The sequence below is a fragment of the Scylla paramamosain genome, chromosome 6 (assembly GCF_035594125.1).
Source record: "Scylla paramamosain isolate STU-SP2022 chromosome 6, ASM3559412v1, whole genome shotgun sequence".
NCBI classification, from domain to species: domain Eukaryota; kingdom Metazoa; phylum Arthropoda; class Malacostraca; order Decapoda; family Portunidae; genus Scylla; species Scylla paramamosain.
Window position 1 is genome coordinate 32,421,096 of NC_087156.1, and position 25,941 is coordinate 32,447,036.

General features: G+C 37.2%; 3 protein-coding genes across 11 annotated transcripts in view; 1 reads left to right on the forward strand and 2 right to left on the reverse strand.

The window, feature by feature from the left end:
- The window catches only part of LOC135101610 (lysophosphatidylserine lipase ABHD12-like), a 41,088-nt gene extending 38,958 nt beyond the window's left edge, over positions 1-2,130 (reverse strand). For 2 of the 5 annotated variants that reach the window (XM_064005814.1, XM_064005813.1), the window contains exon 1: positions 1,861-2,103. In XM_064005814.1, the coding sequence (XP_063861884.1) occupies positions 1,861-1,922 (62 nt within the window). In that variant the 5' untranslated portion in view covers positions 1,923-2,103. Of the gene's footprint in view, positions 1-1,860 lie in introns of all 5 variants that reach the window. The other 3 variants (XM_064005812.1, XM_064005810.1, XM_064005811.1) reach the window with 3 other exon arrangements.
- Positions 2,131-3,451: 1,321 nt separating this feature from the next.
- On the reverse strand, positions 3,452-13,354 carry LOC135101611 (zinc finger protein Xfin-like). 5 transcript variants are annotated; one of them, XM_064005815.1, is made up of 3 exons: positions 13,205-13,338; positions 12,803-12,969; positions 3,452-6,499 (listed from the first exon to the last, which is right to left on the reverse strand). In XM_064005815.1, exons 2-3 carry the CDS (start codon positions 12,880-12,882, stop codon positions 4,147-4,149), a joined length of 2,433 nt encoding a protein of 810 aa, XP_063861885.1. In that variant the 5' UTR covers positions 12,883-12,969; positions 13,205-13,338; the 3' UTR covers positions 3,452-4,146. The 5 variants fall into 5 exon arrangements, with proteins under 5 accessions (XP_063861885.1, XP_063861889.1, XP_063861890.1 ...); XM_064005819.1 differs by lacking the exon at positions 12,803-12,969 and having other exon boundaries at positions 13,205-13,354; XM_064005820.1 differs by lacking the exon at positions 13,205-13,338 and having other exon boundaries at positions 12,819-12,955.
- Positions 13,355-14,108: 754 nt separating this feature from the next.
- On the forward strand, positions 14,109-24,732 carry LOC135101612 (small ribosomal subunit protein uS17m-like). Its single transcript, XM_064005821.1, has 5 exons — positions 14,109-14,313; positions 20,757-20,833; positions 20,949-21,065; positions 21,986-22,106; positions 24,592-24,732. Exons 1-5 carry the CDS (start codon positions 14,197-14,199, stop codon positions 24,658-24,660), a joined length of 501 nt encoding a protein of 166 aa, XP_063861891.1. The 5' UTR covers positions 14,109-14,196; the 3' UTR covers positions 24,661-24,732.
- The last annotated feature ends 1,209 nt before the right edge of the window (positions 24,733-25,941 follow it).

A 25,941-nucleotide genomic window follows, 5' to 3' on the forward strand; every position in this document is an offset into this window, starting at 1 on the left:
CCAAAAATCTCCACACTTGCTGGGGAAGAGCTGAACATTTCAAAATCTATGCATTTCCCATGGAAACTCGGATACAGTTTCTTAGAATCCAGTAAGGTATGCAAGAAATCACATTCCCAATGTTATAGACATAGAGTATGATGGTGTAATTCTAAAATAAAACCGTACATTTTTACCAAGAATTCTTTACAACAGCAGCAGTTCTAAAAGCCCCCACTGTTATGTTACTCCCATTTATCCTCTGCCAACGATCTTTGGGGCTAGGTTGGGAGCCACAGTTTCTGGATAGGTAGTATGATTACAAGTAATTTCTAGCAACCATTCCAGCACTAGTGTCAAAGTGGGGTGGCCGGCTGGCTGGGATCGCGTCCGGCAGGTCTTCTTTTTTTTTTTTTTTATGTAGGAAGGATACTGGCCAAGGGCAACAAAAATCTAATAAAAAAATGCCCACTGAAATGCCAGTCCCATAAAAGGGTCAAAGCAGTGGTCAAAAATTGGTGGATAAGTGTCTTGAAACCTCCCTCTTGAAGGAATTCAAGTCATAGGAAGGTGGAAATACAGAAGCAGGCAGGGAGTTCCAGAGTTTACCAGAGAAAGGGATGAATGATTGAGAATACTGGTTAACTCTTGCATTAGAGAGGTGGACAGAATAGGGGTGAGAGAAAGAAGAAAGTCTTGTGCAGCGAGGTCACGGAAGGATGGGAGGCATGCAGTTAGCAAGATCAGAAGAGCAGTTAGCATGAAAATAGCGGTAGAAGACAGCTAGATATGCAACACTGCAGCGGTGAGAGAGCGGCTGAAGACAGTCAGTTAGAGGAGAGGAGTTGATGAGACGAAAAGCTTTTGATTCCAACTTGTCTAGAAGAGCAGTATGAGTGGAACCCCCCCAGACATGTGAAGCATACTCCATACATGGACAGATAAGGCCCTTGTACAGAGTTAGCAGCTGGGGGGGTGAGAAAAACTGGCGGAGAGGTCTCAGAACACCTAACTTCATAGAAGCTGTTTTAGCTAGAGATGAGATGTGAAGTTTCCAGTTCAGATTATAAGTAAAGGACAGACCGAGGATGTTCAGTGTAGAAGAGGGGGACAGTTGAGTGTCATTGAAGAAGAGGGGATAGTTGTCTGGAAGGTTATGTCGAGTTGATAGATGGAGGAATTGAGTTTTTGAGGCATTGAACAATACCAAGTTTGCTCTGCCCCAATCAGAAATTTTAGGAAGATCAGAAGTCAGGCGTTCTGTGGCTTCCCTGCGTGATATGTTTACCTCCTGAAGGGTTGGACGTCTATGAAAAGACGTGGAAAAGTGCAGGGTGGTATCATCAGCGTTGGAGTGGATAGAACAAGAAGTTTGGTTTAGAAGATCATTAATGAATAATAAGAAGAGAGTGGGTGACAGGACAGAACCCTGAGGAACACCACTGTTAATAGATTTAGGAGAAGAACAGTGACCGTCTACCACAGCAGCAATAGAACGGTCAGAAAGGAAACTTGAGATGAAGTTACAGAGAGAAGGATAGAAACTTGCCAGTTGTGTATTTTATTTGCGGCCCAGCCAGCCGGGGACCCACGTTGACACTAATGCCACCATTTCACCACAATAACCTAAAATACATAAGCTCTTTAATCAGAAATCACCTAAGGGATATCTTAAGCTGCTGCTCACATACCGGAGCTCTAACACTCCCATTCCTAAGAGCCTTCTTTTTTTTCACATTTGCACAATAAAATATTCCAATTCTAAATTGCATGCCAAAATCCGAATTCATGTTTAGATGCCAATCAATATATATTCATTATCCCCACAAGTCACTAATAAGCTAATTACCGCACACTGCCACACCAATCAACAATCCTTACCTGATGACTTTCCTGCGCCGGTAAGGGTGACAATGATTTGATCTTGGAGTACACATTTGCATGTTGAACTACGAATCACACCTGCTGGCCGTATCCACAGAGCAGTTTTTTGGGTCGTCAGCCTCATTTGTTGTGTCTTTCTACACAACCACCTTACAGCAATTCAGCCACTGCCCTATGCCGATAGATTGATGGAAACAGTCGATGCGCTCACCCTTTGCAACGGCTCGGTGACACAAAACAGCTTTCTTACCTTACTGCTGGGTTTACAACGATAATGCTTCTATCATAATTCCCATCATTACTTTTACTAAAACACTGAGAATAAGAATGGTGCTTAAAACTTTTTTTTTTTATTTATTTATTTTTTTTTTACTTATTTATTTTTTTTTTAAGGCACGTTGCCACGATACTTCCGCATCCATGAGCACGAGCCTTCAGGAGCCTCATTCCAAGTATTCGAAACGCCCTCAGCAACATTATACGATATGAACGGATGAAAATCATGCTCTCTCTCTCTCTCTCTCTCTCTCTCTCTCTCTCTCTCTCTGTATATATATATATATATATATATATATATATATATATATATATATATATATATATATATATATATATATATATATATATATTTTTTTTTTTTTTTTTTTTTTTTTTTTTTTTTTTCAAGTAAGTGATAGTTTGTTGAGCAAGCGACCAGCCATCTAATCCACCACGATGCTTATGACAAGGTGGTCATGCTTGTTCACTTTACTGAGAAGGAACTCAAGGCTCAACAAATATACAAGTGTTTCTGCCACTTATTTTATATGACCACAAAAGGGAATGTCACTGAATGAATAGAGTGGTACGATGTTGAATAAGAATACTGCAGATCGATGAAACACGGAACTGCAGAATGTAGATCCTAAGTTACATACATAACAATGGAGCAAGAAACGAAGGAAAATTCAATTAAGGATGGATGTACAGCAAAAAGCTTTAATTCACAGAGCAACTACCGTTTGAGTGGTTAATTTGGTTTTGGTTTTAGAAGCAACACCCTTATAATGAACTTGATCATGATAGCTCCAGGGTTCTAAATAGGTCATAATGAACTAGCTCCGTAAGTCAGTTGCCACCAGATCACGGAAACCTGTCAACTGAAAACAAGTCCACAAAAATAGGAAAAGGCAGCGCTGCACCAGTGAACTATAGCAGAACCCATTCCTCTTTCCCCTTTCAGCACAATCTTATATTTTCCACTTACTAATGTATCTTGGATATTTTCAGTATTTACTGCTAGTACTGTCAGATGCTGATTTTCAGTACCAAAGGAAAAACAATAATACCATCAAAGCATTAATACTTCAGAAGAATAATAGAAATAACCATATCACTGACAAACTCACCCATGACTGTATGGTGCGCCACATTAATAAATGGTGTGAAGGTCTGCTCTTCCCTCCCATAGGCTTAGGGACTATGTCAGTTAATGTTTTCAAATTCAGTGTGTGTGTGTGTGTGTGTGTTCTTGATCCCTTGTAAAAATGTCACCCTAGCAAAACTATCAGAGATGCTGCAGGAAAATGTAACAAAAGCAAAAAGCAAAACTGGACAATTATTTCATTTCACAATAAAAAGAACCATATTTTATGGCTACAAAGTGGTAAATCTGTTATCAACCCTTCAAATATTACATGGACTGAGAAATTTCTAAACTATGTAGCACTATTAAAATCAATTCCCAAGAGTACTTTTTATCAAACTTAACATGATAGTAAGATTTTTCTCATTTCTTATATAAATTTTGTTATGTCCAAGTTTACTGCTTTATCCAGCTAACAAAAGCAATGATAAGAAACAGAACACATCAATTTAAAATCTCATGAGGTGTTTTTCACCACACACCACACAAAATTGTTTCCATTGTAATTAGTCACTATGAATGACAAATCTAAGGCAAATACAAAGGAGATGTCTCATGAATATTACACCTTATTCAATGAATTTGAACAGAAAATTCATCCATTGATATTACAAAGCCCAGCAAACCCATTTCAGCATTTTTCATAATCAAACTATCCATGACTCCTTATACATAAACATAACAGAAGAATAAAAATAAATAAATACAAATAGAAAGTACATTTCATAAGTCTCCAGAATTTCTACAAAACACACATCATTATCTTTTAATGTACTGTTACCTGAAATTCAACTGAAAGCTTTAGGCATAATGTATGGGTCCTCACCAAGTGTTGAACTAGTTCATAACATCTACATAACTCAATCCCTTTTAAGACCTTACTCTAAATTTCCCTGATCTGATACATGGTTTACACTGTGAGTGGTCAGCTCAGATAAGCAAGAGAACCGCTGACCACAAAGTATACACTGATAACTGTATTTAATATCAATCTGTTTTTCTTCAACTCGAGCAAGGTTATCTAGTTCTTCACAAGACCTTACTTTGCTATTCAACACTGATCTCTCTGAAGCTTCTGAAATAAATTCTGAATATCCTGGAACAAGCAATGGATCCTGTAGAACAAGCAATGGATCCTGTGGAACAAACCATGGATGCTGTGGAACAAGCATTGTATCCCCTGTATCAGATGAACTGTTTTGTTTTGCCTGATCAATAGTTGCTATAACAGGTGAGTTTTTTGAGGAATATGAATCACTGATATGCTGCATGCACCATCTTTCAGAATGGTAAAGGTCAGCAGAGGTGACAGAGGAAAGAAGACAATCATTTGTGTCAATATCCTTGGTGAGTTCATCAGTAAACATCTGAGAAACTTCCCTGGTTTCTTCTGTAGCCAAGGTGTTACTACTCTGATTCATTAGATCATCATGAACACTTTCTTCACTACTGAAGATGAGAGTTGGATCTCCAGACTCTCGGTTCTGGCCAACCTTTCCTTCCCATGCAGGATTATCCAGTTTACATTTGGATGCATGAAAACAGAAAATGTATGCACACTGGAACTGTTGGCCACATGTACAAGACTGAAAGATTATGTGATCTTTGTAATCACTGCATGATAAAAATTTTGTGCCACAAAATGAACATGTGCAGGTATTTTTTCCATCAAGTTTCTTTATCAATCTATCCTTCTTGAGACTGTCTCTTTGTGTATCTCTGTGTACCAAATATTGATGCCTTGATAGCCATGATTTAGACTTGTAATTCTTGCTGCAGTGTTGGCATTTATAAAGACTGGTAATTGCATGCTGCTTCAGGTGTTTCCTATGTTCACTGGTGGAGGTGAGCAACTGACATGTTTTACAATCCAACATCATCACTCTCTCCCCTCTCAGTCTCCCTGATCTTCGCAATGATGATTTTGGAAAGATGTTCTGGTCACTGAAGCTATTTCTAGGAAAATCTTCAATTCTTGCATTCAGATCAAAAGATGTTTCATTCTCACACTGAGGATGATGAATCTGATTCTTGCCATTAAAATCATAGGTGGGAGGAGACAACTTGCAGACTTGCTCTGATTTGAGAACAGTATTACACACACAATATGTAGATATTTTGTTACAGTTAGGGCATATATGATACTGTTTCATGGGTATTTTGCAATGTTTGCTATTAACATTTCTTTTCACCTCTTCCAAGCCAATATACTTTCTGGGTCTGCCACGACCTCTCTTTGGTTTCTGAGCAGGTCCTGTATTGTCTTCTTGAAGAGAAATATTTTTGTATTTCTCTTTCCTCTGGAAAGACATCTGTGATTTTGTGGCATTGCTGAAACTGTGACACTTTTCCATGTGTGATGTAAGTGATACTTTGAGTCTGAAACTCCTGCAACATATCTCACATATGAAGGGCATTTCATTTGTATCAGATGTCCTGAGGTCTCTAGTTCCAAAACTTTTGATTTTGACTTTAAAGTATTCAGGGTGCTCCTTCATGTGGTACATGAGCTGCCTAGAGTTGGTAAACCTCATCTTACACATATCACAAGCAAAAAGCTTATCATCAGTATGGACTTTATAGTGATTCCAAAGAGTCTGATAATAACGAAATTTCCTAGGACACTTGTCACAAGGAAAAGATTCCCGAGTTTTGTGGCTCCAGGAGTGGTTCCAAAGACATTGATAAAAGGTAAAGGTCTTAGAGCAGATTGGGCACTGGTAAGGTCTTTCCCCAGTATGTATCCTCTTGTGGGCTTTCAGGGTAGAAGACTGTGTCATCATCTTTCTGCACACTGAACATTCATAGTACTTCCTCTTCCTACATTCAGTTGTAATGGGAGTTCTGTCTCTTCTTCTCCCTCTCATAAACTTCACAGGATCTTTGTACCCATCAGATACTTTTTCACTTTTGCTTACAGAACCAGGTATGGATTTTACATGACCTCCATGTGCATTCCACATGTGTTTCTTGTAGTAACCTGAATGTAAATACCTCTTCTGGCATACTGGACAATGATGTTCAGCTTGCTTCACTTGCTTCACCTGCTTCACCTGCTTCTTTGGGCTGGACCATGTACAGGAGAAAACATCACCATACAACAAGTTCTCCTCTACAGTGTGGGAGGCCATGTGATGCTGGAGCTTAGTGTACCGAGAGAATGAACTTTGACAAGCTTTGCAGTAGTACAAGTCCTTCTTGAGTAACTGTGCCATCTTCTGGTGTACATCACTTGAAAATACAAAATAAATAAGTTAAAATTACAATAATAATAATAATAATAATAATAATAATAATAATAATAATAATAATAATAATAATAATAATAATAATAATAATATTATTATTATTATTATTATTATTATTATTATTATTAATGCCATTTCTTCTACTACTACTACTACTACTACTACTACTACTACTACTACTACTACTACTACTACTACTACTACTACTACTACTGCTGCTGCTGCTGCTGCTGCTGCAGCAACGCAAATAATTCCAATCCATAAAGTAAACTAACTGTAATAAATAAAAAAAATTATAATTATGGCTATTAATAAAATTCTTTATTTACCACAATTTCTTTCTCATGAAAACAATTAAAACACTATATTTAGGCAAAAATGTACTTATTATGTTAAGCCACACACACACACACATACATATGGCAATTATTCAATTTTTTTGCTCTCAAACCCCTCACCCCATTCTTGACCTGGCCTGACCCATGACTCACCACTTAGGAACTTCCTTTGCTGCCCTGACTATCCATAGGTAGGAAAATGCAGTACAGTAACCAGATTTCATAAAAAAAAAATATATATATATATATATATATATATATATATATATATATATATATATATATATATATATATATATATATATATATATATATATATGGTATGTGGTAGACAATGTACGGCAGGTGGCAGACACATCAAATTATGACAGAAATACCATAACTGTGGCAGACAGCACAACCCTGGTGGGTGTGGTGTGCGCTCACCACCACCACCACCACCACCCACACTCTCCCTCCCTCACTCACTCCCTCGCCACTGCTGCCGATGGCTGGACATTGTCACATTTATGAACATTTGTACAATGAATCAGAAGATGGTCTGTAGGCCATACATGTTTGATAAATGCAAAATTCAATATATAAGGGTCCAATATAACGAGGGTTTACTGTACTACTAATACTATTATCAATACTAACAGTTCTCATTATTTTCATTATCATTAATTATTACTATCAAGTGGTTAGTAAAAACGCTCAATCACTATTTCATAAACATTATGGTGTCAATGAATGTGATAAGTGCACATAAAATTTCTTTACAGATGTATAAAGCTGAGGGTGACCAGTATAAATATATATATATTTGTTTTAAGTGTGTAAGTCTAATAAATGTTATAGGTGTGATACTGTTAATTTAATTAGTAATCAAGAGCATTAGGGAGAGTACAAGGGAATTATTTATATTGAGCAGTTTGGCTTTAGAAGATGGAAGGATTAGATGTTTGTTACATGACCAGTGAAAAGTAATCAGCAAAAGGTGGGGATGACAGGATGTGTTGCAGGTGTTCATGGATTTTGAGGAAAAATGGGAAAGAATGAGAGGGAAGGGTTGTGAACTATCAAGATGTAAGTTGGATGAAGGATTGTTAAAAGAGAACATTTTTTATTATTATTATTTTTTTTTCTATGTAACAAGCAGTGCATGCTCCCCATGAGAAGCAGCATGGGTGATCGGTTGAACTATTTAATGTATATACAGATGGTGCTGGAAGTGAGGTGAATGTGTGAATATTGCATAAAAGTCAGTGTGGCAAATGTTGATGGAAGACAATTCTTCTGCTGATTGGCGTGTGTGTGTATTTGCCTAGTTGTATTTACCTAGTTGTGGTTTACAGGAGGGGAGTAATCTCATAGTATCCCATCTCTATAGCTATACAGTTTGGTCTTAAAAGTATGGACAATTACAGCACTGACAACATCTTCACTGAGTTCATTCCATTTGTTCACACTTCTGTGAGGAAAACTATACTTCTTGATGTCTCTTCTACAGTTAACTTTCTTCAGCTTCTTACTGTGTCCCCTTGTACTCTGTGTCTAAAGTTATAAGTGTGAGTGTGTGTGTGTGTGTGTGTGTGTGCGTGTGTGTGTGTGTGTGTGTGTGTGTGTGTGTGTGTGTGTGTGTGTGTGTGTGTGTGTGTGTGTGTGTGTGTGTGTGTGTGTTTACCTAGTTGTATTGTACAGGGCACAAGCCAAAGCTCATTTTGTCCTGTCTCCATAAGCATATTTATGCAGTCTCTCTTTAAACATGTGTACACTGTTTGCCACAACCAGCTCTTCCTTCAAATCATTCCATATTTCAACAGTTCAATACAGGAAGCTCTATTTCTTGATGTCACTTGAACAATATAACAAGGAATACTATACCTTAAATCTCTCTTTACATTTATAGACTTTTTTTTTTCTTTTCATGATTCTTGTAAGTGATCCTATGACACAACTACCTTTCACATCTTTTTTCTCTTTCCATCCATCTCACCACTTTTATCAAGTTATGTTCAAAGATACTTAAATTCACTCACTTCTTCCATTCTGTCTCCATAACCACCTCAAAATTGCCCACTATCCTAAAATCACACATCTCTACTTTTCCCCTCTAAAATACCATCATATTACTTTTCCCAACATTTACCCTCAGTTTTCATCACACACACCCAACGGAAATGTCCATCACTGAAGTTCCCTTTCACTCTTTGCTAGTAAATGTCTTCTGCAAACAGACAGGCTATCGCAGTTCAACACCACTCCACTCTGTTTCAGACATGTACCAAATTTCCTACTTCAGCTTTAATCTTTCCTTTACAACCATCAATAAAGATATTAAACAACCATACCTTGCTCTTGTTCCTTTAGTAAAACTATCCTAAATCTCTCCATTAAGGAGGCAGTAGACACTTGGCAAAACAATAATTACTCCAGTGAACTTTCTAATAATCCAGCTGTAACCTCGCGGAACATTTCCCTTTGTGTCTCACAACACAAGGGGGCAGTCACAGCTCTCTTTCTACACACAGCTCTACACTCTAACAACTAACACACACACCCTTCACTCAAAATTCAAAATTCATTATGGTGACTGCTACATCAGTTTCAGAGTCCTCATCTAGCAAAGGGACCACAAATGTCCCCAGGTTGGACTGCTCTTCTTCTGGTATCAATTCCAAGTGTCTTGACACCCCCCCCATCAACTTTTTCTTCATTAACTTCTGCAACATTCACAACCTTAAATCTAATTTTCAATCTGTGGAACATCACCTCTCCTTACTGAACACAAATGTCAGAGGCAACTGACAGTAACCCCTTCTCTGTTCCCTCCTATTTTCTCAATCCTCATTTACAATCCAAAGATGGATGTTGCATCTATGTGAATTGCATCTAAAGAATCACTCTCTAAATATATCTGTGCTGTATACCTCTCACCTATCTCCTCTGACTGTAAAACATTCCAACATGGAGCACTTCCTGACTCTTCCCTTTTGCAGAGATCTCCATCCTTGGAGAATTCAATGTTCACCACCAGTTTTGGCTTTCTTCTCCCTTCACTGACAATCCTGGTGAACTACCCTTTAATTTGTCTATCCTCCATGACCTAGAACAACAAGTACAACACTCTAACCTTATTCCTGACTGTCTTGGAGATACTCACAACATACTTGACCTTCTCCTAATCTCTTATCCTTCTGTTTATGCTGTCACTCTGTCTTCTCTGTTGGGCTCCTCTGATCATAACCTCATATCTGTATCTTGTCCTACTGCTCAAGTCATGATCCCCCAAAGCAGAGTTGCCTCTGGGGCTTTGCCTCTGCTAACTGGGATGACCTGAGAAGGTATAACTCAGATTTTCCTTAGAATGATTACTGCTTCCGTGTCAGAGACCCATCTCTGTGTGCTGAGCTCATACCACAGGTGATAGTGTCTAGCATGGAGGTGTAAATTCCTCACTCTTTCACTCACCCTAAACCTTGCAAACCTTGATTCAACACAACCTGTTCTTGTGCTATACATGACAGAGAGGTGCCCCACAAAAGGTACACAAGGTTTCCATCACCTGAATCTCATACACTTTATATTTCAGCCTAGAATCATGCCAAATCTGTTCTCCACCTAGCCAAAAACTCCTTCATTAACAGAAAGTGTCAAAACCTTTCACAATCTAACTCCCCTTGTGATTTCTGCCACCTAGCCAAACACATCTCCAATAACCTTCCTTCTTCATCTTTCCGTCCTTTATTTCAACCTGATGGCACCACTGCCATCTCATCTATTTCTAAAGCTGAACCTTTACTCAAATCTTTGCTAAAATTCTACCTTTGTTTCTCCCTCTCTTTCACCCTACAACTACTTCATGGTACCCATTAATATCCTTCACAGTGATGTTTTCCATGCCCTCACTGGCCTTATCCCTTGGAAAGCTTATGGACTTGATGGGGTTCCTCCTACTGTTCTCCAAAATTGTGCCTCCACACTTGTGCCTTGCTTACTTGCCCAGTCAAACTGTTCCCACTCTATCAACATCTACCTTTCCTTTTTTTTTGTCATCCTCTTTTAGAAATTTTGGTGAAACTTTCATTGTTGCCTTTGATATACAAAAACATTTGATAGAGTCTGGCAAGAAGCATTGATTTCCAAACTACCCTCCTCCGGTCTCTATCCTTCTCTCTGTATCTTCATTTTAAGTTCTCTTTCTGACTTTTCTATTGCTGTTGTGGTAGATAGTCACTGTTCTTCTCCAAAGTCTATTAATAGTGGTGTTCTTCCTGTCATCCACTTTCTTCCTATTATTCATTATTCATCTTCTAAACTAAGCTTCTTGTCCTATCCACTCCTATACTGATGATACCACCCTGCACTTTTTCACGTCTTTTCATAGACATCCAATGCTTCAGGAAGCAAACAGTTCACACAGGGAAGCTGTAGAATGCCTGACTTCTGATCTCTCTAAAATTTCTGATTATGGCATAGTAAACTTAGTACTGTTCAATGCCATCCATCAACTCCACATAACCTTCCAGATAACTATTCCCTCTTCTTCAATAACACTCAATTTTCCCTCTTCTACACTGAACATTCTCAGTCTATCCTTTACTTATAATCTAAACCAAAAACTTCAAATCTCATCTCTAACTAAAACAGCTTCTATGAAGTTAAGCATTCTGAGTCATCTCTGCCATTTTTTTCTCATTCCCCCAGCTGCTAACTCTGTACAGGGGACTTATCCATTCATGTATGGAGTATGCTTCACATGTATCACAGGTTCCACTCATACTGCTCTTCTAGGCAAGGTGGAATCAAAAGCATTTCGTCTTATGAGCTCTCTTTCTCATCATCACAATGTTGCATCTCTTGCTATTGTTATTGCTATTCAAGACACTTATCCATCAATTTTTGACCACTGCTTTGACCCGTTATGGGACTGGCATTTCAGTGGGCATTTATTTTATTAGATTTTTGTTGCCCTTGGCCAGTGTTCTTCCTACATAAAAAAAAAAATTTACTACTACTACTTTTGCACAAACTACTCTTCTGATCTTACTAACTGCATGCCTCCCTTCCCCCTACAGCCTCCCTACACAAGACTTTCTTCTTTCGCTTACCCCTATTCTGTCCACCTCTCTAATGTAAGAGTTAACCAGTATTCTCAATCATTCATCCCTCTCTCTGGTAAACTCTGTAACTCCCTGCCTGCTTCTGTATTTCCTCCTTCCTATAACTTGAGGTTTTTCAAGATGGAGGTTTCAAGATACTTATCCTGTTATTTGATTTCTCCAATTCCCTCTAAGATCAGGCAATATAGCCATCACTTTCCACTTCCATATCAGATTATCACATTCACAATAAAGACAAAGACTGATTACTACAGGTAAAAAAAAAATGCAAGACAGTGGTGAACAGCCAGATTTGGATGGATAAAGGTAGGAAGATGGAGATTGGTATAAATATGGGTATACCGACTTTTACAAATTCAGTCTTAAATAGCTAATTATATACACTGCTAAATGTGTACATATAGACACCTGTGGATATATTGTGTATATTTACGGATATATATATATATATATATATATATATATATATATATATATATATATATATATATATATATATATATATATATATATATATATATATATATATATATATATATTCGGTGATTATGCAATAAAACTGAGAGGTCAACTGACAAAATCCAAGTTTCATTAATTTACATAGATGGCTACTGAGGCCTCTTAAGTAAGATAGGATAGACAAAGACTGATAACCTGAAATTAAATCAGATATAAGGTCATGTATAACTAGACAGAGATAAAATACTGTGACAGGTTGGAATCACAAGGTCCCACTCCAACGTCAGTCAATTCAGTTCTCTCTCTCTCTCTCTCTCTCTCTCTCTCTCTCTCTCTCTCTCTCTCAAGTATTATTTGTATGTACACACTTGAAGGATGAGCAACCTGTCTGAATCCTTACGGGAATCAGCATCAGTCACTAGGCAGTCACAGGAGTTATGGGAGTCAGCATCAGACTGTAACATTACAGACAGCACCAGACTGTGCCCCTCAGCAGTCAGTAATAGATGGTAACCCTTAGCACTTAGCACCTGTCAGGCCGCTTTACAAACCTGTCGCAAATAAATGTTAGCTTTCTGTCAATTCCACAAGAAACGTTAGGCCTATAAAAACCAAATATTGGTGTCAGTCACTACTTCAATCCAAGGGATGCACAGTATTTGCTGTTAAGCCCAATAGGATGTAGACAGCAACAACAGCATTCTCCTTTAATTAGCCTGCTGTTTCCTACACATTTGAGTTCCATTACGTAAAGGAATGACCAAGGTTGACAGCTGAAACCCTCACCTGAAGCCAACAGAACGATGCGTATGCAACCACGCTAAACCACGCGGTTTAGATCAGCGACAATGGCGACAAAGACGCAGCGCTCACCAGACACGCTGCCAAGGCTGGGGTTATCCTTGCACCAATGGAGCAAATATACAAACGAGTAGGTTAATGTGCTTTCATTAAGACTTAAAACACAAGTTTATATATTAAATGAATCTGTGAATTTCAAGGGAATTTGTTTCTCCACCAATGCCTGCATAATACATGCGCAATATGTTAAATCCCTGCAATCATATTATTATTTTGAGGAAAAAAAAAAATAAGGAAATAAGAAAAAATAAATAAATAAATTATATATATATATATATATATATATATATATATATATATATATATATATATATATATATATATATATATATATATATATATATATATATATATATATATATATATATATATATATATATATATTTATTTATTTATTTATTTATTTATTTATTTATTTATTTATTTATCAGGGATACTGATACTGATTTTTTTGCAATAATTTTTCTATATGTTAATGAGAGAGAGAGAGAGAGAGAGAGAGAGAGAGAGAGAGAGAGAGCATGCTCGGGTGATAACGTTCAAAGAATGCAAGGAAAATTCGGATCCGGAATGAAGAACCCATGAAGTTAAGTGTTGGTTGAGAATATCTTGGGTGTATGAAAAATGATGAATGGTTAAAATAATAATTGATAATGTTTATAACACATTTGTTATGTTAAGTAAAAGTGAAGGAATAAAATATGTAATAGCTGAGAAAAAAATAACAGCACTTGATCCATCATCGTCAAAATAATTTATTTCTCATGATATTAAAATTATTGAAAGCTAAAGCCTCGATGTAATGCATGCGTCGGAACATTTGTTTACATCTCAAAGCGCACCATCAGTTTGCCTCACTGTGCTCCCCGCCGGCGACGAGTTTGGTGCAGTGCTGTTTTGCATTGGAAATATTACTAATGGCAACATCCGCTCACCGTGGTGCCGTACTTATTGGTCAGTGTATTGCTCACAATACTCGGAACGCTGCAAAAGTCAGAGTGAAGCGGCTAATTTTCGATAGTAACATAAATATGGTAGGTAATATTGCAATGTTCCTACATTGTGGACTTTTTGTCACTCACTTTATTTGAATGACGTGCAACCCACCACTTTTTATATTAGTGAGGGCCAGAGGCCCTTACAAGGGAACTTTAATTAGGTTAATCCCTCTGGAAGTGAATTTGGAGGTTCAACTACTTCATAGGTCTTGCATTAAATGTTGGCCGTTGAATTTTATTTCGTTATTGGAGGATGTGATACAGCTCTAAGAGAAAAGGAAAAAATAGCAAATATGGAGATGAAAAATTGTTATATCATCCTGTTATAAAAGTAACAACACTAGAATATAGAAGAATGACATAAATATGGAACAGAAGTCTATGAAGTGGAATTGTAGTTGTATGTGAAAGGATGACCTCTGTATTCATTAAGCAGAAAGCTAGAGATTCATTGTGTGTGTATTTACAGGGCCTGAGCTATACTCATGTGATCCCATCTCCATATCCATGCTTATCTAGTTTTTTCCTAAAGTTATGCACACTCGTAGCCAATACTACATCCTCACTTAGCTTATCCTAAACTTCTTTATTTCTCTGTGGGAAACTAGATTTCTTTGTTATTTAAGCATCTTCTTTTTCTTAATTTTTTTGCGGTGTCCTCGTGTGTATCTGGTGTTTCCTACTTTTCTTAGCAGCAGTTTCTCATCATCTATTTTCTCCACTCTATTCCACAATTTATAAATTAGTATTAAGTCTCCCCTTTCTCTTCTTTATTCCAGTGTTGGCACATTCATTTCCTTTAACCTGTCTTCATATGTTAATTCTTCCAGTTCTGGAACCATCTTTGTTGCCATCCTTTGTATCCTTTCTAATTTTTTACATGTTTTTCCTATGGAGAGACCACATTCATTCAGCATATCCCAGCTTTGGTCTAATCATAGTGGTAATTATCTTTCTCATCATATCTTTATCCATATAGTGGAATGCTGTTCCAATATGTCTCACCATTTTATATGTATCTCTGAATATCTTTTCTACACGCTTCTCTGACTGCTGACTATCCTGTATTATCACTCCCAGATCTTTCTCTTCTTGTACTTGTATTATTTCTTCATTTCCTATTTTATATGTCCATTTTGGTCTCTTTTCACTTTTTTCACATAAAATTCCATCTCTCATTTCTACTCTAGTGTCAGATTTTATTCAAATCCTCTTGTAAAATTTCACAGTCTTTGTTGTTTCTTACATGACTATGCAACTTTGCATCATCTGCAAGCAAGCTTACGTAATTCTTTACTCCTTCAGGCATATCATTTATGTAGATCAGGAAAAGTATTGATGCTAGCATTGATCCTTGTGGTACTCCACTATCTATATTTTTCAATTTCAATTTAACATCTTTTACTGCTGTTCTCATTTCTCTTCCCTTTAACTAGCTTTCCATCCAGTTTATTATTTTTCTACTTATTCCTCCTACATTCTCTAGCTTCCATAGCAGCCTGTTGTGGGGAACTTTCAATTTTTTTTTTTTTTTATCTTAATATACACAGTCTACCCTATCATTCCTCTCCTGTGTTATGTCAGTCACTTTTGAATAAATGCTCTTCAGATCACTTTTGTCTAAAGCCATATTGTTTTTCTGTTATTATATGGTATTTTCTTAGAAATTCATTCCACTGCTTCTTTATAGCTTTTTCACAGATCTTACATACTATACTGGTCATTCATACTAGCCTATAGTTTAATGGTTCTTCTTTCTTTCCACTTTTATAAATTGGCACTATGTCTGTTCTCTTCCATTCCTTAGGCACTCTTCCAGTTGATAATGAGCACTCTGTTATGTCATATACTGGTTCAGTGGACTGTTTCCTGCACTCTTTTAAAATGAAACCTGATACTCCATCTGGTCCTGTTGATTTTTCTTTCTTCCAGTTCCTCCATCATTTTTCAAACTTCTTTGATTACTGTAATTTCCCACATTCACTTTTTTTTGTCTTTTCATCTTGTGGTTCTTTAAATTATGATTCTTCTGTAAAAATTTGCTGGAACTTTTTATTTAGCAAATGACTCAATGTTTTTTGGGTCTTCATATGTTTAATTTCCATCCTACAACCTTTCTAGTTTTTCTTTTAGTTTTTTTTTTTTTCACTTATGAATCTGTAGAACAGTTTTGGTTCATCCTTGCATTTTCAACTCTATCTTTTTATATTCTTTCTCTTCCTCTCCTTATTTTCACATATTCATTTCTTACTATCTTAAAGTCTTCTTTATTTTTTGGTTTCAATTTCTTTTGATTTTATCCATGCATAATCTCTTTTTCTCTTTGCTCTTGCACATCTTGCATTGAACCAGACCTGTTTTCCTTTTTCTTTAGGTTTGTATAGTGGAACTGTATAGTCACTGACCATCCTGGTGAACTAGTCTTCAATTTTGCTATCCTCCATGACCTAGAGCAATTGGTGCAACACCCTACTCATATTCCTGACTGTCTTAGAGATACTCCCAACATTCTTGACCTTTTCCTGACCTCTAATCCTTCTGCTTATGCTGTTACCCTCTTTTCTCCGTTGGGCTCCTCCGATCATAATCTCACATCTGTATCTTGTTCTATTGCTCCATTCCCTCCTCAGGATCCCCCTAAGTGGAGGTGCCTCTGGTGTTTTGTCTCTGCTAGTTAGGGGGACCTGAGGAGGTATTTTGCTGATTTTCCTTAGAATGACTACTGCTTGCTTGACAGAGACCCGTGCTGAGCGCATAACAGTGATACTGTCTGGCATGGAGGCATACATTCCTCACTCTTTTTCTCAACCTAAACATTCCAAACCTTGGTTTAACACTGCCTGTTCTCATGCTATACATGATAGAGAGGTGGCCCACAAAAGGTACTTAAGCCTTCCGTCACGAGAATCTCATGCACTTTATATTTCTGTCCAGAACCATGCCAACCATGGTAAACTCTGGAACTCCCTGCCTGTTTCTGTATTTCCACTTTCCTATGACTTGAATTCCTTCGAGAGAGAGGTTTCAAGACACTTGTCCTTCAATTTTTGAAAGCGCTGCGGACCCTGTTTGGGGCCTGGCATCTCAGTGGGCTTTTTTTTCTTTTTTTTTTTTTTTTTTTTATTGCCATTAGCCAGTGTCCATTCTACATAAAAAAAAAAAAAGCGTTCTCCAACTAGCCAAAAACTCATTCATTCATAGAAAATGCCAAAATCTTTCAAGATCTAACTACCCTTGTGACTTCTGGCATCTAGCCAAAAACATCTCAAATAACTTTGCTTGTTCTTCTTTCCCTCCTTTATTTCAACCATATGGCACCAATGCTATCACATCTCTAAAGATGAACTCTTCCCTCAAACCTTTCTTAAAAATTCTGCCTTGGATGATTCAGGGATTGTTCCTCCCTCTCCTCCACCCTCTGACCACTTCATGCTACCTATTAAAATTCTTTGCAATGATGTTTTCCATGTCCTTGCTGGCTTAAACCCTTGGAAGGGTTATGGACCTGATGGGATCCCTCCTATTGTTCTCCGAAACTGCGCCTCTGTGCTTGCACCTTGCCTTGTCAAACTCTTTCAATTCTATCCATTAACATCTACCCTTCCTTCTTGCTGGAAGTTTACCTACATTCAGCCTGTTCCTAAAAATGGTGACCATTCTAATCCCTCAAACTACTGTCCTATTGCTTTAATTTCCTGCCTATCTAAAGTTTTTTAATCTATCCTCAACAGGAAGATTCTTAAACATCTACCACTTCACAACCCTCTATCTGCTCGCCAGGATAGGTTCCGTCAAGGCCGCTTTACTGATAATCTTCTGGCTTTCCTTACCAAGTCTTGGTCTTCCTCTTTTAGAGATTTTGGTGAAACTTTTGCTGTTGCCTTAGACATATCAAAAGCTCTTGATAGAGTCTGGCACAAAGCTTTGATTTCCAAACTACCCTCCTATGGCTTCTATCCTTCTCTCTGTAACTTCATCTCAAGTTTCCTTTCAGACTATTCTATTGCTGCTGTGGTAGACAATCACTGTTCTTCTCCTAAATCTATTAACAATCAATCAGGGTTCTGTCCTGTCACCCACTCTCTTCCTGTTATTCATCAGTGATCTTCTAAGCCAGACTTCTTGTCCTGTCCATTCCTATGCTGATGATACCACATCTTTTCATAGATGTCCAACACTTCAGGAAGTAAACAGTTCATTCTTAATCATTTATCCCTTTCTCTGGTAAACTCTGAAACTCCCTGCCTGCTTCTGTATTTCCATCTTCCTATGACTTGAACTCCTTCAAGAGGGAGGTTTCAAGACACTTATCCTTCAATTTTTGACTACTGCTTTGGACCCTAATCGAGGCATCTCTCTCTCTCTCTCTCTCTCTCTCTCTCTCTCTCTCTCTCTCTCTCTCTCTCTCTCTCTCTCTCTCTCTCTCTCTCTCTCTCTCTCTCTCTCTCTCTCTCTCTCTCTCTCTCTCTCTCTCTCTCTCTCTCTCTCTCTCTGTGCCAGTGTCCCTCCTACATAAAAAAAAATTCCAGCAGTTTCTTGATTTCTTGTCTCTTTACTTGTGTCCCCTGTATTCCCTCATTCTGTGATACCACTTTCAGTGCCACAAAATCTGTTTCCTTTGTAAACACAGATTGGAAACTCATTCATTAGTTCACTCATCTCAGTAGTTTCATAAATTCTTCTATTTCCTTTTAACTTTTTTATGTCTTCCCTATGATTCATTTTTCCATTTATGTATCTGCAGAAAAGTTTGGCCTTTTCCTTGCATTTCTTACTATGTCACTTTCAAAATTTCTTTCTTCTCCTCTTATTATACCATATTCATTCCTTGCCTTTCTGTATTCTTTCCAAGTATTTGTGTTCAATTTTTTCATCATTTTCCTCCATGCCCTATCCTTTTTTTTCTTTTTTTTTAGCTTCTACATTATACCATTCATGTTTCCTGATTTTCAATTTATAACTTGGCACAAACTGTTGCACCCCCTCTCTATACTTGCTAAAAATATCTCATATTTTTCTTCCACTACTTCGCCTTCAAATAGCTCTTTCTAGTTAATTTTTCCATAAAACTAATTAAGGTCTGCAAAGTTTGCTTTAACATAATTCTGTCTCCCATTTCTAAATTGTTCATTCCTATGCAACACTTTCCTCCTGTAGTACTATTTCTATTGCCACATGATCACTTCTTCCCATTGGACTTAGACAATGTATACTTAATCTACTTTCTAGGGTTTTTGTAAACACTAAGTCCTTTTCCTCTGCATCTTGTAGGCTCATTCACCCATTATTTCATTGTACTCACTATCATAGTATGCATAAGTTCTTCACTCCATGACCCAACATTTTCTTTCACTTCCATCTCCTCCCAGTTAATTTCTTTAGTGTTGAAGCCACCAAATAAGAGCACTTTGTTACTTTTCCTTATCATTTCTTCTATGCTATTTCTTGTTTCCAGTTGCATAATTTTATATCTATTGGTCTTCCATGCACTAGTTTTTGGTGGTATGTATATCACAGTAACTTTCCTTTTCACTTCCTTTGATCTCAGTCACAACACTCAAATTTTCCATCATTCCATCACCATATTCCACTTCCTCAACAACAGTATCTTCTTTTACCAACATCATCACTCATCCTCCTGCCTTTCCTTTTCTGTCTTTCCTCCATGTGCTATATCTTTGCAAATCTCATCTTTATTTCCTCCTTTAGTTTGGCTTCTGTTAAACATACCACATCTGGTTTATTATTCTTTAGGTAGTCTTTAAGTTCCAGTAGGCTCAATACCAAACCATCTATATTTGTATACATAATTTTTAAGCTTTTGCTTGGTGACCTTCCATGGCATCTTTGTGCCACCATTTCCTCACTTTCATGTCCACAACTTTCCAAATGAATGTTCTCACTTGTTCTTCTATTCTCTTCTTGTTTTTTGACTGGGCCTCTACTCTCAACTTTCTATTTACTCCTCACTTTTTCATTCATGTCTTTTTATCCATATTCCCCTCATTCTTTCTACTTTTGCTAATTTTCCTCTTCTTTGTAAGACATGTTCACTGCTGTTTTTGACATGAATCTTATTTTCCTTGGTCTTGTCCCACTTTCATACTTTCCAATCCTATAATCCTCTTATATTTGTTCAACTATCTCCTCTCCTTGCCCCACCACTTCTGCTATAATTTCTTTAGCCCTTTTCGCCGCTTCTTTCTCTAGCTATTTTCATTTGTGTGTGTGTGTGTGTGTGTGTGTGTGTGTTGTTGCGCGTGTCTGCAAGAATGAAAAGCATGGGGATGAGAATGAGAATCACAAAGATTGTAAATAATCTTTATTTTTCCATTTTGAAAATAAATTGTTAAGTAAATATGACCCATAATTGCAGTTGAACAACACTTCAGTTGCACCACAGTAATAAAGTATGAGTAAATGTTTTATCAATATCCATTTTCACATATAAAGTTTTCTGATACACTTTTTTTTTCCAGTATTTTCCAAAGCACAAAAACTATTATGCCCATGATCCAGACAGAGAATGCAAGACTGGCGACATTGTGGTGATCAGGTGAGCATTTGGTTTAATTTGACATAAGAGAGCGGAAGAAAGAGATATTTCAATTACTTGAATTAAGGGATCTTTTTATCCATATACGTATAACCACATTCTAATCTTCTCTTAGGGAGCTGCCAGAGAGAATGTCAAAAGTTGTCACTCACTCCTTGGTCAAATTGGTGTACAAGTTCGGAGATGTTACAGATCCCATTACTGGCAAAAAAGTAGTAGTTGGTCAATACAGGTAAGTGATCACACTTCTAACCACTATGACAACCTTCCCAAACTCAGTTGCTGTTTTTAAATAAAGTATTCCCTTTCCTATTCTTATTAAAGAAAATGAAGTGTTGCTTGTTTATTGTTTTAGTTTGAACACATTGAATTACCATGCAACTAAAAACAGAAAGATTACATTTTCACCCAAGCAGAATAAAAGGAGGAACTCTGGATTTTCCTCTCTGTTATATATTTTGTTAATAGCTGTGGCCCAGCATGGTACAGTGGTACCATGCTGGTACCATGCTGTGTGGTGCACACATATAGGTTCAAATCCTGGCCTGAGGTCAAGAGCAGCATCCACTCAGCAGTTCCCAAATGCCAAAAACTAAAGTTATCATTTAGGAGGCACCATTTTAGCCATAATTAATCAGGGAAACCTGAACATAGAAAACTTAATTGATAACTGTTTAATTTCCTTATGAAAAAAAAATTACATTAGTAGGCATATAGTCTATAATCCCATCTATTTCAGAAAAAAGGGTTAATGTACTTTTGACAGCTTGACATTCTCACTGTTTTCTATCATGCTGAAGGTCAACTCAACACTTAGAACAGCAAAAACAATCAGAAAATATATCTATTCATGCCATGACCAGATGCCAGTGTATGCTCATGATGAATATTGTGATTTTGTCAGGTTTAAAAGCAAAAAAAATTTTATAGGTGTATTTTCATCATTAAGCCTAAAGTTTCTGTTCTTGCAAATATCTTAGAAGACTACCAGCACAAGCTAAAGAACATCTGTATATATATACCACTTAAGTTATCTGCTCTGTGCTGTAACATAATTTCAACCTTCTCTACACTAAAAAACATGACGTTATGAACTGCACATTTAAGTTGATTTTGGATGAATGAAATTTTAATGTGATGTTGCTTATTTAGAGAGCACATGGATGAACGAGATGAAATGTTTGGCGTGGCAGAGGATGGAAGTGGCGGCTTCAAGTACTCAGAAGCACCTGACAGAGGCTGGCAGCAGGACAAAAGAGATTTTACACATAAGGTAAATAATTCTTTCTTATTAGAAACTGAATATTCCATGCACACTTTCTTAGTAAAGTGAAAAAAGATGATTAAAGAATCCTTGAGTTAAGTAGATAAGACCACGCAGCCTTCCTAGGCTTACAAGAGGGTACTACCATTCTCACCAAGAAACTTCCATGCAGTAAGATTAAAACTACAACCCTTCAGTTGCAAGCATTATACCACAGAGCTACTTAGCCCCCATTCTTAGCAGGAACAAAAATTTCTCTTGTTTCAAAGAAATCTTGAAGTTTTCATAAAACAACAAGTCTATTGAGTATACACTTAGTTCTTGTTATATGCAGGGTTTAGGTTCTGTGAAACCCCAACAAAGTGAGAATTCACATGGTGTGAACCTATCCTTACACTAATCATAAGGGATTACATTCCACAATTCACTTTTGATACCCCCATGTTAATCTCCCTTTTTCTGCATAACAATGCACTATAGAAATGCTAGAGCACACCAGTAATGGCAGAGGAGTGTGGTGTTGGAGTGGAGCACTGAGTGGAGCCTCAGTTGAGCTTTCAAGTAGTAGTGGAATGGGTGTTAGAGTTTGAAGAATTTTGTCTTTGTTGTTTGGCAGCTAGAATTTTTTTATTTTGCACATAAGTTTTGTTGTGTGGTGCCAGAATTGACTTCAGTCCTTAACTGAAGTGATGCCTCCTCTCCAGACTGGGTCCATATCCATCACAGCCTGTGGTAAATATTCAGCCAGCTTAAAAACCACATAAATGTGAACTCTTCCCACATATAGAGAATACCTGGCACATTTAGGATCATTACATAAATGTGAATTCACATAATCAGACTTTGCTTGTGATGAGAACTATAGTGGGATGCAAATATGAAGATACTTTAGGTGGGACAGGTGCAAGACTTCCCTACCCAGCAGTGTTGTCAATTCAACCCCAACCAGAGAGTAGTGACCTGAGATCCATGAGATTTGCAACCTTGATTATAGACATGATACTGTCACTGAGTAGCTCACTGTTGTCACTTGTGGATTTATTTCCATATGTAAATCGTTGTTTTCATCATATAATTTGATAAATTCACAACATTTGTTTTGCCAATACAGATATCTGAAAATTGTTTTAAATACTGAATAAGCAACATATGAAATCTTGTAGACCTGTCAAGTAGGGAATTCTTGCACCTCCCCCCCCCCCTCCTAAAGTATCATCATATTTGCATCCCATTGTAGGTGAGGCTTCAAAACCATAAGACCACAAGTACCACTTTTTTTTACAAATGTGTAAATTGCTCCCAAAGCCTAGGAATGATCATTCCAATTTTAATAATGATAAAATTTTCAAACAAGTTTCATATGAAAGGTATGGTTAGTAGAAATTTTTTTCATACAAAAAAAAGTCTCATGGTTCATTCATGTGCTATTCAGCAGAATTGCTATCAAGATGTAATTAACAGGTGAGTTGAAATATGAAATGGAGGTTGGGTTACAATTTCTGCAGTAATAGAGTAGCTTTGTGGTATTCTAATCTGGAGGAAAACAGAAGAAACAAGATGAACTGTATATACATAGCTACATGCATTAGTACAATAGTCACACGTTCCCCACTTCCTGACCTTATAATTTCACATCCCATAGTAGTATCCAGTGTTTTCCCAAATCCTTAAAACATTTACCACAGTACCTCTTCAGTTTGGAGAACAGCCAGCAATCACAAGGAGGCAAATCTGGAATACAAGGAACCTGGCAAATGTGAGGAATTCTGTACTTGGCCAATAAATCTTACATCAGGTGCAAGGAATGAACTAGAGTATTGTCATGATGCAGTTGCCAGTTACATGCCTTCCATAGGCCTTGTCTCTTGTGCCATATTGCATCATAAAGATGATGGACAGCCTCTTGATTATAATGATTGCTAACAGTATGGGCATCTGGTACTGTACATATTTACTATGCATCCTTTTGTCATATTAAAAGAGGAAAAACAGTCAGCATCATTTTGACTGCTACTCAACAATTTTCCATTCTTTGGTCATGGAGATGTTAGACACTGTGATTACAGAGCTTTGGTGTCTAGTAAGTCAGGATTATCTTTGGTGCACTCTTGTGTGTCATGTGCAACATTGAAGTAGAGCTTTTATTGCTCATGCAAAGGAATCTCGGGTACAGTTTTCAGTGTCACCGTACACACTCCCAATCTATCTGCTCATGTGGTGTGGGTGCAGAATGCTTACCACACTACCAGTAACAATTTCTTGGAAAGTCAGCTGACAGTGTGCCATGATTAAACTGCACTCTTGGTCAGGGAGGTGTGGATCTCTGCTTGTTTATGGCCTTCTTACTGTAAATGATGACCAGTTATTTCAAATTTTCCCATCATTAATCTAGTTGAACCATTCTAAAGATTTAATACACACACACACACACACACACACACACACACACTCATTTTATTTATTATTATTTATATTCTATTTTATTTTATTTCAGGTGGGATATCAGAAGTGGCACGAGTTTGAGCCAGGCCACCGGTTCCATAATGATCCAGTTGCAAGTTAGAATGTCATACATACTCTTTGTATTAGAAACAGAAATGTAGATGCAAAATGTACAATAAATGTATTAATTTTTTTTTATTATTTTATTACTTGTCCTCATGAAGCAAGACAGCATAGTTTATGAAGATCTGCAGGTCCCCATATCAACACAAGGAAGTACATGTTGTCCATGTAAGAAACATAGTATGGATGGTTCTGCATCCATAAAACCTAACTGGGGCATCTAAAACTAATTTCATATAACATAGAATGGTTAATAACTTGTAAGAAAGCATCACCTGAATAAATGTATTAAGTTTTTTTATTATTTTATTACTTATCCTCATGAAGCAAGACAGCATAGTTTATGAAGATCTGCAGGTCGCCATATCAACACATGGAAGTACATGTTGTCCATGTAAGAAACATAGTATGGATGGTTCTGCATCCATAAGACCTAACTGGGGCATCTAAAACTAATTTCATATAACATGGAATGGTTAATAACTTGTAAGAAAGAATTATGAAATTTCAAATATTCTGATTATCAAGTTATCAGTAAAACTCTATACACTTCAAGAAGCAGAATAGTTTTGACTGCAGGTTTGTTCTGGGGATGTGCCCCTCTTGCTCCAAAGCTACACATTTTTTTCATGACCAGTCTCTTTTGTTTGAAGTAGCTTTTATGCAACATTTTGCAGCATATGGATGACTGGTTTTATTGAATATGGCCAAGTGAAGAAGTTGGTCTGGTAACTAACGATATATTCCTATCTTGTTAATACATGGAAACTCAGTGCATGCTGACATGAGGAACCACTATATGATTCCTTTGAATACAGAGCAACTTTGCAAGTTCCTGCACTGTAATTGAAAAACTGTAATTCGGATATACAATGGTACCTTGACGTGGGTGTCCCAACTTAAGATTTTTTTGAGATACGAGTTGTCGCTTGGATGATATTTTGCTTTCAGTTGTGAACTAAAATCTGAGATACGAGCAAGCTTCAGATACGCTGCCGCTAGTTGGCACTTGGCACAGCAAGCACAACAACAATCCCCAGCATTCCTTGTCATCCTTGTTCACTTCACATGTTTTCATGCAACATTTGTTATTTATGAATACATTTTTCTTACAGTAAATGCTCAATATAACGAACACATATGAGGAGAGAGAGAGAGAGAGACAGAGATGAATTGTAGATGTGCAACAATGACCTCTCTCTCTCTCTCTCTCTCTCTCTCTCTCTCTCTCTCTCTCTCTCTCTCTCTCTCTCTCATATGTGTTAACACAACCATGCAC

What these genes read in the sequence shown, in the direction of transcription:
- LOC135101611 (XM_064005815.1), bottom strand. Translation starts at nt 12,882, where the DNA reads ATGTTACAGTCTGATGCTGACTCCCATAACTCCTGTGACTGCCTAGTG. An exon ending in TCCCGTAAGGATTCAGACAG is followed by an intron (nt 6,500 to 12,802) that starts GTTGCTCATCCT and finishes TGTATTTTCAAG; the next exon opens with TGATGTACACCAGAAGATGG.
- LOC135101612 (XM_064005821.1), top strand. Translation starts at nt 14,197, where the DNA reads ATGGCAACATCCGCTCACCGTGGTGCCGTACTTATTGGTCAGTGTATT. An exon ending in GTAGTAGTTGGTCAATACAG is followed by an intron (nt 21,066 to 21,985) that starts GTAAGTGATCAC and finishes TTGCTTATTTAG; the next exon opens with AGAGCACATGGATGAACGAG. An exon ending in AAAGAGATTTTACACATAAG is followed by an intron (nt 22,107 to 24,591) that starts GTAAATAATTCT and finishes ATTTTATTTCAG; the next exon opens with GTGGGATATCAGAAGTGGCA.